The sequence below is a fragment of the Oratosquilla oratoria genome, chromosome 41 (assembly GCF_046742065.1).
Source record: "Oratosquilla oratoria isolate Oo_2021 chromosome 41, ASM4674206v1, whole genome shotgun sequence".
Classification (NCBI taxonomy): Eukaryota; Metazoa; Arthropoda; class Malacostraca; order Stomatopoda; family Squillidae; genus Oratosquilla; species Oratosquilla oratoria.
The window spans coordinates 28634407-28647123 of NC_134817.1; the positions used below are offsets into that span (position 1 = coordinate 28634407).

A 12717-nucleotide genomic window follows, 5' to 3' on the forward strand; every position below is an offset into this window, starting at 1 on the left:
GGCAATGGAGGTGGACCAGGGTATTCAAATTTCCCACCCTCAACCCTCTTACAAGTCTTACAACGACCCAGTATGGTCTTGATGGTTTGACGGCACTTTGGCATCCAATAATACATTCTAACATGTAACATTGTTTCCTGAGTGCCTCCATGCAGGCACCTTTCATGTGCATGGGTGATAAACAAATATGCTAAGTGACTTTTAGTTGGGATGAGGATAGGGAACTTGGTACCATGATCAATAGAAGCATAATTCAAACGGCCTCTGGATCGGATAAGACCAGAAGACTCCTCTTTGTACAGACCTAAGTCTTTGATAAACTATTATTCTTATCGAGGGTATCACTCCCATTCACCATAAAAATCTGAATACTAGGATAATAAGTCTTCTGAGCTATCTGCATCCAATACACACTAGCCATTGGTAATGAAATATTGGGATTACACTTTCTATAAACCTAAATATATAATTGGTTATCCTAAGCATCTTATTAAGAGATGAGTATTTTGTATAGTCAAATAAGGGTGTAACCTCTGGTAATTCTTGGGTTCTCTCTGAGATTATTTCACACACCAACACATTTGGTTTCTGTGTAGGCCAGTGTTCTCTGAAGGGTAGCTATTCCGGGCCTCCAGTCCATATCTTGGCTTTCTTAAATTGTCTGATGCTAATTCCTCTGGTAACTAAATCCGCTGGGTTTTCCTTGGAGGGTACATGCTGATATCTGAAGGATGACCCTAGATTGCGGATGTCCGCCACTCTGTTTTGCACATATGGGATGTTGCTTTTGTCATTCCTGATCCATTGCAGGGCTGCTTCTGAATCAGACCAGATAATCACCTCTTTAATACGTTCTCTTAAGAGATTCTCTAGTTTATATGCAAGTTGTGTGCCCAGTTGTAGGGTTGTCAATTCTAGTTGTGGTAAAGTAATTGTGGTTTTGTTTTTCAATGGAGCAACCCTGGCCTTTGAGGTCAAAATAACAGATTGGTTTCCTTCAGTAAGATAACTGACTGCACCATAGGCTAAGGTCCTAGCATCAACAAATACATGTAATATCACTTTATCAATGTTACCACAGGATATGCGTGGGAACTTGAAGGAAGGCAGCTCCTAAATTTCCTTGGCCAATTCATTCCACCTTTCCAGATAGGAAGTAGGTAAATGTGAATCCCATCCCACCTTTTCTGTCCATGCTTCTTGATTAAGTAGTTTTCCTTTAATAAGAATGGGGGAACAAAGTCCTAAGGGATCAAAACAAAGGGGTACCAGTGAAAGAAGTTGGCGTTTGGTCACATATGACAATGACGTAAACCTACATTCCTTTAAGGATAGAGTGTCATTAATAATGTCCCATTCTAGACCCAATACTGTGACTAGGTCAGTAGGGGGAGAGACCAAAGTATTGTCCTTTTGGATCAATTTTCTTAACATATCTGAGTTGCTGTTCTATTGGGCTAGAGACATACCAGCAATAGTTAGGTCCTTGTTAGCTGCTTCATATATCTTTACTATTTCTGTCTCACTATTCGTTGTCCGCATCAAATTGTCTATATAGAAGGAAGAGGACAATAATTCTGCAAATGGTGATTTGGAAAGTTTGAAGTGATGTTTCAAAATCATCTGTAACAGGAAGGGGCTGTATGTAGCTCCAAATAACACAGATGCGAAACAATAAGTTTTGATTTTGCTACTATCATCCTGAGGGTTTGCTAGCCATAAAAACCTTGTGAAATCTCTATGATGAGGTTGCAGACCTATATGTAGAAAGGCCTTTTCAATCAATATCTATTACAAATGCAAACTGGTTGATCTCGAACTTGATTAGGGCATCACCTAATTTTTCTGTAAGTGAGGGACCAGTTAACAAACAGTTGTTCAATGAGGCATTTGTCCTTGAACTTTTGGCACTGCAATTGTACACAATCCATAAAGGGGTGGTTGCAGATTCGTTACTTACCGCATGATGAGGTAGATAATGAGTATTAGTGCTCACTATTGGATCAACAACTTCTTCAATAACTCCGGCTTTTAATTGTTCCATGATAATGTTGTGATAACATTGTAGTAGCTCTGGTTGATTTTTAAATCTTTTCCTTTGATGATGCATTTGCCCTAAGGCAAGTCCATAGTTATGAGGGAGGAATGGATGGTTCGTCTTAAAGGGAAATTCCACCCAATACTTTCCTTCCTCATACTGTACAGTTCCTTCATAATGTTTGAATGCCTTTACATCATTCGGGGAATCTTGGTTTGGGTTAATACCCATGACATCTAAATCCCACAATTTATGTATGGGATTACAATCAGTCACTACTGCCTCGCATATAGTGCGTGGTTCAATCAGTAATGATGGTTCACTCACCTGCGGGGTCAACAGGTTGACCGAGCAGGATGCAGGAGTTTCATCACTGTGATCAGGTATGATACCGTAGATCAAATGCCCACCTGGGGACTGCATAAGATCCACTTTGTTCACAGTAGTCATTCCATACAAGAAACGTCTGATGAAATCTGCTCCTATCAATAGTTGGATATTATCTATTGCATCGGAGTATATATCCTTATCTGCCAATCGAATGCCTAATTGGTCTAACTTATTGGCAGTTGTCAGTAAGCCCAGAGTGGTTATCTGTTTGGGCATTTCCTCCACTACAGCCATCGTGACTTTCTTCCTACGTCTGCCTAAGACAATGTCGAGTTTCATTATTTCATAACTCTTCTGTCTTCCTTGCCTATCAAAGCAATCTAAAGTCATGTTCACATTGGTTACAGATTTAAGCTCTAATTTACCAGCCAAATCTCTTAGTATAAAGGATCTTTGAGAACCTTGGTCAAAAAATGCTCTTGTTCTTTCTACCTTTCCGGCTCTTGAACACACTGTCACTGTTGCTGTAGGCAAGGCTACACTATAATTGGCTACCTGTCTTTTGTCAGAGATGACCAACATAACCTGCATGGCAGTTTTTGGACCTCATGAGTTACTAGAATCTGACGAGTCATCATTTGTTTTAGGCTTGGGTTTAGACTTTCCAGTCAGTTCAGTGGAATCACTACTGATCATTCCAATTGCCGCTATTAGCTTTAGAAACATTAACTACATTAGAGAGTTTTTGTTTGCTTGATAGGTTGCTTTCGCACAGAAAGGAGTGATGTTTACCCTTTTGACAGTGAGGGCATACTCCAAGTACAGTAGTGCAATCATTTATGTCATGTGCCTTGATGCACTTTTGACATCTATTCATTTCCTTGAGTTTATCCTTTCTGGCTGGCAGTGTGTTGTATTGTGTACAATCTTAACTTTTATGATCTTGCTTGCAAAAGAAGCATGACCTCCAGCCTACTGTGGTTGAATAAGTTCCTATTGATGCTGCTGTGTTGTTGCATTTCGGAACTTGGTTACTGATATCAGGACATTTAGTGTGACTTTCTTTTGACTTACCTCCGGAATAATTATTCCTAGAGTTTGGTCTACACCCATAAATTCTACTAGGGTATTAAGTTCATCTTTAATCTGGTCTATAGTATAGTACATTGACTTGTAAAAGTCGCAGAACCACCTGCTTAAGTCATCTGGGAATTTCAGCAAGAGTAATTCCTCAATCAACCAACTCCCACCATGTATATCTACACGTGGATGATGTTCCAGCTGCTTTAATGTATTATCTATTTCCAATTTGAAGCGTAACATGTCTTGCTTGTTATACTTCGGTGATTCAAGTTGGATGAGTTTCCTTATCAGGGTTCGAATAACTTTCTTCTCGTCCCCGTATTGTTGCTTAAGGGATGCTTGTCCCTTTGGTCCTGTGAGGTATTCCCTAGCTGAGCCCTTTATGGATTGATTGAGGTAGGTGAACTTTGTGCTGTCATCTAGGTCGGATCTTTCGTGCACCATTGAATTGAACTGGTTCCAGAATTGGGTCCACTCTAAATGATTTCCATGAATTTTGCTAATTTGATTTTAGGGAGTTTTGACTTAAAACCTAAATGGTTGGGACTTGCAGGTCGAGAGGGATTTTGTTGCGCCCCCTGGCATGTGACGTATTTGTCCGCTTGCACTCGTAAGTTATGGATTTCTTCTACGAACTTATGGCTAGCTAATTTCTCATCGTAGTCATTTTCCTGTGAATGGGTTAGAGAGAATTCTAGCCATTTATCCACATAGGATTCCAATTTAATTTCTAATTTATTGTTGGCCCTTTCTATAAATCCAGCACCAACATTATCATTAACCCCCTTCATTAGTTCATTTTTCATGCACGTTACGTGGCTGCGATAGCTTGTAATACTATTCCATCTGACTTCGTTAACCACGATGATGGTACTAAATGGTAAATATGATTGACCTGTAAACTATGAAGCTTCTTCTTGAAGCGTAAATGACTGGCAAATAACCAATATATATGATTTATTATTATGAATCCAATGTTTGTTTATAGGTCAATTAAAATGGTAATAACAAGTATGTAGTTTTGTGTAATGAACGTTGTAATGTTCACAATCCACAGGGCATCCGGTTCGAAGGGCCAGCTTAAAATAAAATTGGGCTATGCAATCTGTGGAGAATATTATGACTTCCTACAGATTTCCCATCTCTTTTAATACGAATGTTGACGGTATAAGTTAATCTAGGTGACCGTCCCACTGAGTTAATACTGTACTGGGATACTCTGTGTGAACTTGTATACAACTTTCAACACTACAAAACTACGTACTTGTGAACGGCAGGGAACTCATCGAACCCTGAAACGTACAATGGCATCACAAAGCATCATGTATCTTTATGAATATGTAATAATTTCAATTATTCATGTTGGTTTGGATATTTCATGTAACTCAATTTATGACTTACCATGGCCTTGGGGCCACTTGGAAATCTTCTTCGTCTTTGTTCTGGTTAATGACGGTGATGTGTGCGACGACTTCGGGCGTGGCAGAGTATGGGAATGGGAAAGGATAAAGGTATGTTGAGGGGAATGGTTCTCTCATCGTATATGCACTTCACACATGACATATGAGGTCTGTGATTGGGGTAAATTCATGTCACTCCCCAGTCATGAATCACTAACACTTTTGGTCAGTTACATCTCTTGTCTTGGACTTGTCTTGTACTCAACACATACTCGACTGCATTATAGGGGCGAGAGGGGCCTCTCTTGGTCCTGAACGCTTAGTGACCTTTGACCTCTCATTGCCAAGGGTCTATGGGAAGTACAACTTCACCTTAACTGAAGTGAAAATGTTGCACGATACATATTATATAATCCCCATGCATGGGAACTATAGATGGGTAATGCACCAGAACCAATACTCAAGACAGAGAAGACACCAAGTGGTAAATAAAATGATTGATAATGAAAACGATATGTTGGTAACTCGACATTCCTGAGAGGGGTTAGACAACCGGCTTGACAGTCGGACAATCTACATGTGTTCTGATAATAAGATTTTGTGAGTAAAGTTTTGAAATAAAGGTAAGTATCTGATCATTTTTATGTTTGAATGGGTCTTGTAAATGGCCAGATTATAGTGCGACCTATCCACAGGTCAACCGCAAATAAATATTGACAACCACAAACTAGCGGTGCAACAAGTATATACAGTATGTACTCCAAATGATCATTTGTATACTTTATTTCAGAGATGCATTAACAGGTGCTTGGTAATCCACACAAGCACCATATACCAAAAGCATCTAGCTCTTTTAGTCTAGTAGTGGGTGCTTAATCACAAACCACCATAACAAAAGTACTTAAATAGGTAATACAATATATCCCCCCTAATGACCAAAAATAAAGACATCTTTAAATTATAGGAAACATTACCTGGCTTATTCATGCTCTATGTAGCTATTCTTTTTTCTCCAGAATAGTGCCTCTTCTTTAACAGTTTATTTTCTTCCTGAACAGGGATACTGCTGGTCCTCCTGAAAATATGTGGTGCTTTGGCACAGAGAGACCGTAAGAATGGGCGGAAGGTGAACATGGGCGTAAAAGTGGTGGCTGCCATAGTAGTCTTTGTTGTTGTTGGCTGGCTTATCCTTGGTGAGTTGTGCTACCCTTCCATATGAAATCACATGTGCTACTATTGGCTGAAATACAATGCAAGGTTGAAATATGTTAGGTACATTGCATATATGGAACTCGTGTATTGGGAATATGTCACATACAGTAAAGGTATAACATGAAGGGCAGAGGTAAAAGTTTATGTATTGTGCATATTGTTGATATGAAGTGGATGTAAAGTACAAAGAGGCATACTGAATATACAACAATGTAGGAAGTGTGCCAAGATTATATGAATAAGCCTACTTTCCAACTTCCACAGTAACCTATCTTCATATATCTTACCTCCTCTTCCTCCTCCTTCATGGTAAAGTTCCTCCTGATCATTATTTTCCTCATCCTTACAGCAAAATTTCTTAACAATGATGTAATTTCTCTTCCTCTTCCCCTTCTTTCTCTTCCTCCTTCAGTAAATAAGTTGATAATCTGCTGCCATAACCATCACTAGCAACATTTCCTTAAGTCAATCAATCACTGGAACAACATTTGGACAAAACAAAGAAACTAATATAACTATACAAACAATGCATACGCTCAGTGATGAATTATGCGAGTCCTGCATGGGCTCCTAATCTCAGTGAGACACACCACAACACCCTTCAAATCATACAAAACAAAGCCCTAAAAACAATTACAGGCTGCACAAATACAACACCTACAGACCATTTACACCATGAAACAAAAATCCTCAAAGTCAAGGACCACCTTGACATGAGAGGCACACAAACACTTGCCGCAGCCACCACAAACACATCACACCCGCTACACTACATAGCAGAACACCCACACACACCAAGAAACATTAAAACAACACCCAAAGACCTTTATCACGCACAGATACTCTCTTCTCTTCCTCCACAACCACCAAATACCAGCCTCTGGAAACATATTCATAATCATATCACTCACCGTTCCATTAACACACTGAAAGACAACACACTGCTGCATGCCAGACCCCCTGATATCCACCCTTCTGAATCCTCTCTCCCACAAAAGGACAGAGTCCACCTGGCCAGACTGCGATGCAGCCACCACCCAGCACCTCTAAGCTACCAGAAGAGGCTGGATGACCGCATTGTGAACAGCTGCCCAGGATGTAACACTTCACCCCATACCATACAACACATAATGGAAGACTGCATTATACACAATGATGCATGCAAACAACACAACATACACTCTATAAAGGATTTGTGGGAAAACCCAGTTTCGGCAGTGGCATTCCTTGGGGAGACGGGACTGCTCGGACAGACAGTCTAGGGAACGACAACAACAACAACATTTCCTTCCTGCTGCCAATTATTTGCCAGTAGTGCTCTCTATCTCCTCATCCCCTAACAATCAAAATGCTTTTTGCTCTATCAGTCTAGTTGCATTACCCCTTTTAATAACTGAAGTCTTCTTCCACAGGTAACGTGTTGGTGTGGACAGTGTGGGAACCTGATTACACCCATCCATGGTATAATTATGGCTGTGACCCTTTGGTTTTCAAACTAGCAGTTGCCTCAGTCATCACACTGAATATTTTAGTTGTTCTCAGCATCTTAGTCACTATCCTCATATTCCTGGCAGCAGCCCGTGACCACTAAAGCTCTGGTCTTTCCAGAGTAGATTGACACTCATCTGAGTCATTATCTTAACCATACTGATGTGAAGGGGGTATCTTACAGCTGAATAGAATAACAGCAGTAGCTAAAATAAAAAAGATTAATTGAAATCAGAACCCTTACATGCCTAAGTACTGCCCAGGGGGAAATTCCCAGTGGACCACCCACCCCATGTCACCACTTTCCACCTCCACCAAAACTGCAAATCAACTGAGCATGGGTATATAAATGAAAAAGAAAATGTAGATATTTTGAATCAAACCTAATCATTTTTTCATGTAAAAATGTTAATGGCTTTCAATAATTCTATTTAATGTCCCTATTGCAGAAAGGATAAAGAAAAATATTTAATATTTTGTTGAGTCTAACACAAAAATTGTCAATTACAGTGAAATATTCAGGTGTCCTTTGACCTCTTTTATCATTATTTCGTCAGCCTCGTGGGTGGCAAGTCTAGGCTAGAATTGCTGCCCTTGGGCATATGCTGCCCTGCCAACCACCCATGTGAAGGTTCTGATTGAGATAGGATCTAGATGTGTTTTTTAACCCTTTTGCTGCAGAGTTTCTTTCCCTCAGCGAAATAAAATCACTTGGCAACAGCTTGATAATATTAAGATAAAGTATGAAGAAGGAATAATTGAGGTAGGCTTGAGATGTGTCCCTTTCACTAGGGAAGGTGTTTCTCTTGGGTAAATAAAATTGTATGGTAGCAATTAGAATAAATCCTGAAGTAAAATACAGTGGAAGGTTTAATTGAGATAGGTTCAAGATATCTAAAATCCTTTCACTTCATAGCTAAATAAAATCACCTGACAGCAGCTACAGTGAATACTGGTTATAAGGATCTACGGAAGAGTTAAAAAAAAAATAAACTTGTAATGAGTGAGGAATGAGATGAGTGTGAAATAGATGAGAATGGAATAGGTAGGGATGGGTGCACCCTTTGGCTGGCTACCTCCCTCATAAGGGGAAAGAGGCTCTTGATGTACAGACTGCCTGGTGATTTATTGAGCAGAGGGAAAGTATATACTACTCTGAGTGCAGATGAATCATATCACTGACACCATGGGCTCAGAACTCCTTATTCTTTGATTATGCCAGTATGTGTCTAAATGAGATGTCATACATACCCACACCCACAAAATATGTCACCATTAATAGTTTTGGATAATAATCAGTTTCACATTTTTTCTTGCAAAGTAAGAAACCAAAGGAGGCATGAAGGGACTAGGCAACAGTTAGAATTGGAAGGAGCAGAACAGATCAACTTGAGGTGATTTGGACCTAGTATGAGAATGAATGGGAGTAGATATAAGGTATAACAAACATCCAGGGTGATTGAGAACATCATTTATTCAGTAAATATTTCATATATTATCATATTCTTTGCCATTACATTACATTGTAAAATAGCCAAAAAAACAAAATATAAAGGAGACAATATGAAATAAACAATTTATATCAATCGGTCAATTCATTGCTTTAGGTCTCTTGCAGGAGACCCATGGATCTAATGTAGTCAGCAATGGTCACCAGATTGGACCACAGCTCACTCAAGGAAATATCTAGTCCTAAAAAAAATAAAAAAAATAAAAAAAATTTCTTCCCTACTTCTCCATTATAGATTGACACTACATTGGCTGATTTCCAGTTCAGGGGACCCTTTTTCCAGGGGACATTTATTTAGTGTATTTCATCCATCAGTTGTTCTCTGAATTTTTTTCATTATTCAATTTGAGATCCCATCTGGTCTTAAAGCTTTTCTTACTTCCAAATTCTCTAGGAGAAATAAGGAAGGATGAGGTGAAGGCAGTTGTTAAGATGATGAAAGCAGGTAAGGCACCTGGTCTGGATGGATGCCATGCGGAATGTCTGAAAAAGGGAGGTACAGTGATGATGGACTGGTTGGTGAGGTTATTTAATGTTTGTTGGAGAGAGGGTAGAATGCCGGAGGAATGGAGGAGTGCCTGTATAGTTCCTCTTTACAAGGGAAAAGGGGACAAGTGTGAATGTAGTAGTTTCAGAGGGATTAGCTTGTTGAGTGTAGTTGGGAAGGCTTATGGGAGGATCTTGATTGAGAGGATTAGGAGAGGAACAGAAGGAGTAATTGGTGAGGAACAGTGTGGATTTAGGACAGGTAGAGGTTGTGTAGATCAGATCTTTGTGGTAAGACAGATATGTGAGAAAGCTATAGGAAAGGGGAAGGATGATTTTTGGGCTTTTATGGATCTGGAAAAGGCTTATGATAGGGTAGACAGGAAGGCACTCTGGGAGGTTATGCAGATATACAGGATAGGAGGAAAGCTTCTGGGAGCTGTCAAGAGTTTTTATGCGAATAGTAGAGCTTGTGTCAGGATTAGAAATGGAGAGAGTGAGTGGTTCGAGGTAAAGGTGGGACTTCGTCAAGGATGTGTTATGTCGCCCTGGCTGTTCAACTTATACATGGATGGGGTGGTGCGAGAGGTAAATGCAAGGGTAGTGGGCAAGGGATTGGAGATGGTTAAAAAAAATGGAGAAAAGTGGGAGATGAGCCAGCTGTTGTTTGCGGACGACACTGCGCTTGTGGCAGGGTCAGAGGAGGGATTGAGGAAGCTGGTGGCAGATTTTGGGAGAGTATGTGATAGAAGAAAGCTAAAGATAAATGTGGGTAAAAGTAAGGTGATGAGATGTACAAGGGGTGAAAGTGGCAGTAGACTGGAAGTGAGCATTAAGGGAGAGCGACTGGAGGAAGTGGATAGTTTTAGATACTTGGGTGCAAATGTGGCAGGGAAAGGTGGAGTGAAAGTGGAGGTAGAATGTAGATTGAGAGAAGCGAGTAAATGCCTTGTTGGATTAAAGAGTGTAATGAGGAATAGACATTTGGGAATGGATGCTAAGAGGAGACTGTATGAAGGAGTGATTGTGCCAACAGCACTGTATGGGGCAGAAACATGGAACATAAGAGAAGAAGAGAGAAGGAGTTTGAATGTGTTTGAGATGAGGTGTCTGAGAAGTATGATGGGGGTTACTAGGCTAGATAGAGTGAGAAATGAGGAGGTGAGGAGGAGAACAGGGGTGGAAAAAGAGCTGGGAGATAGGGTTGATGAAAGAATATTAGGATGGTTTGGACACATGGAAATAATGAGTGAAGAAAGACTAGTAAAAGAGGTGTGGAGGGAGTGAACATGAGGGGACTTCCTAGGATGAGGTGGATGGATAGGGGTGAAGGGGGCTTTGGGGAAGAGGGGAATGTCTGTTGAGGAAGGACGGGAGAGGACAGAAGACAGGGGTGAATGGAGAATGGTTGTATATGGATGATGATGTGTTTGCATAAGGTGGAATGGGCGGGTGGATGGGGGATGAGGTAGTATGTGTGAGCAAAATTTGACGCAGCCTGAAGGGATTTCTCCCCGTCCTCTCATTTTATGCAATGGGGGGACGGAGAGGGTCGCCAATTTAATGAAGCGGCCTTGCTTTGGATGTGCTGTGTCTTGCAACACTGCTTCTGACCCAGGGCAGTGGACAAGGTGCAGGGATGACCCGTCATTCAGGAGGTGCTAAGATAAGAGGGAGGGTGAAGGGGTGTGGAGTGTATTCAGGGATGGAATGGGTGGGAATGATTTTATGCCTTTTTCTTTTTGGCTTTTTCCCCCTTGTAGGGGGGAAAAAGCCTTGGTATGTGTATGCTTTCTCAACTATTTTTGAACTTGATTTTGCCTACTAGTTCCTTGCTTTATTCTTTGTTTCATTCATTGTGTTATGTAACTTCAACTTTATTTTCATTAGCTGTGCCCATCCTTGTACATATCTTCCTAACCTAAATACTTCTGTTTTTGTGTATGTCTTCCAGTTCATGTATAATACTTGTGTAATGTAATGTAATAAAGATAAGTAGACTTATTTGAAGTGTATGCTGAATAAATGATGTTCCCAATTGCCCTGGATGTTCATTATATATTGAGATTCCATGTCACACCTGGAACTTCCATAATGCAAGTATTGGTAGTATATATAGTTAACAGATGCATAAATCAGTGGTGCCAAAAGTGAGAGCAACAGTTAGATCATGGAAAAGGTGGGTGATTAGGACAAATTAACCAGTAAGAGTTCATTGTAATGATGTTGAACAAGTGAAAATGTGCATGAGTGACAGTGGGAAAATATATAGATTAAATTGATCTGTTCCATGAGAGGAATGCACTGGAGATGAACTGGCAGCAATGCTATTAAAGTAATGAGGTATAATCTTTGCATAGTTTGAGCAGGAAGAAGTAAAAGGAATATGTGTAATGGGAGTGAAAAGGGTGAAGATGTTCCTCTCCCATGACTACTGTCCTTGCTTTATGAATAACAAGTGTGTGGATACAGGGGTGTGTGTGTGTGAGGGGGTGGGGGACACTTTCAAGATATCTATTTTTTTGTAAAGAAATTATGAATAACAAATTATGGATAGTATCACCATTATTGATTTTTTTATTAATAAAATTTATACTTCACTACCTGTTTATTTTTCAGTGGCATCCAATTTTACCTTCAAGATATTTATTTATTGTGAACAAATCATTATCAATGACAAGTCATTGAAAACAGGTAATCTATCTATATACCAAGGGTATTTTCCCCCCCTTACCAGGAAGGTTGCATCATGTATCACTTGACTTTGGACTTGGTCACCTTCAACATTTCACTGATTTCTTTAGTTCTTTGGCCTGCCTTCTTCAGTCCAATTACTTGGGCAATTATTTCTTTAGTTAATTTCTTTCTAGGAGACATGGTAAAGATACAGACCCTAGGGAAATGAAGAAAACCAATGTGAAAAAAGCCAAGGTCCCAAAGAGAGGGGTTACCTGTAAATCCTCTTCGTACAGCAGTGTGGGAGTAACTAGCTGGTTTCTCTCTCATGTTCCACTCTGTTGACCCAGCATGACAGCAGGGACATTCTATCTACATAATTTCACCTTAGAAAATGCCTTCCTATTTTTGTCATCAATTTGCAGCCACAAGGGGTAGACACTACATACTTTTGGTGAGTACTGTATATTTAGAGGAGAGGTACAGGACAGTAT

General features: G+C 40.0%; 1 protein-coding gene across 2 annotated transcripts in view; it reads left to right on the top strand.

Annotated features, from left to right (window-relative positions):
* LOC143021083 (uncharacterized) overlaps positions 1 to 12148 on the top strand; it is a 37605-nt gene extending 25457 nt beyond the window's left edge. For both annotated transcript variants that reach the window (XM_076178345.1, XM_076178346.1), the window contains exons 6-7: positions 5910 to 6044; positions 7476 to 12148. In XM_076178345.1, coding sequence (XP_076034460.1) covers positions 5910 to 6044; positions 7476 to 7654 — 314 coding nt within the window. In that variant the 3' untranslated portion in view covers positions 7655 to 12148. The remainder of the gene's footprint in view (positions 1 to 5909; positions 6045 to 7475) is intronic.
* The last annotated feature ends 569 nt before the right edge of the window (positions 12149 to 12717 follow it).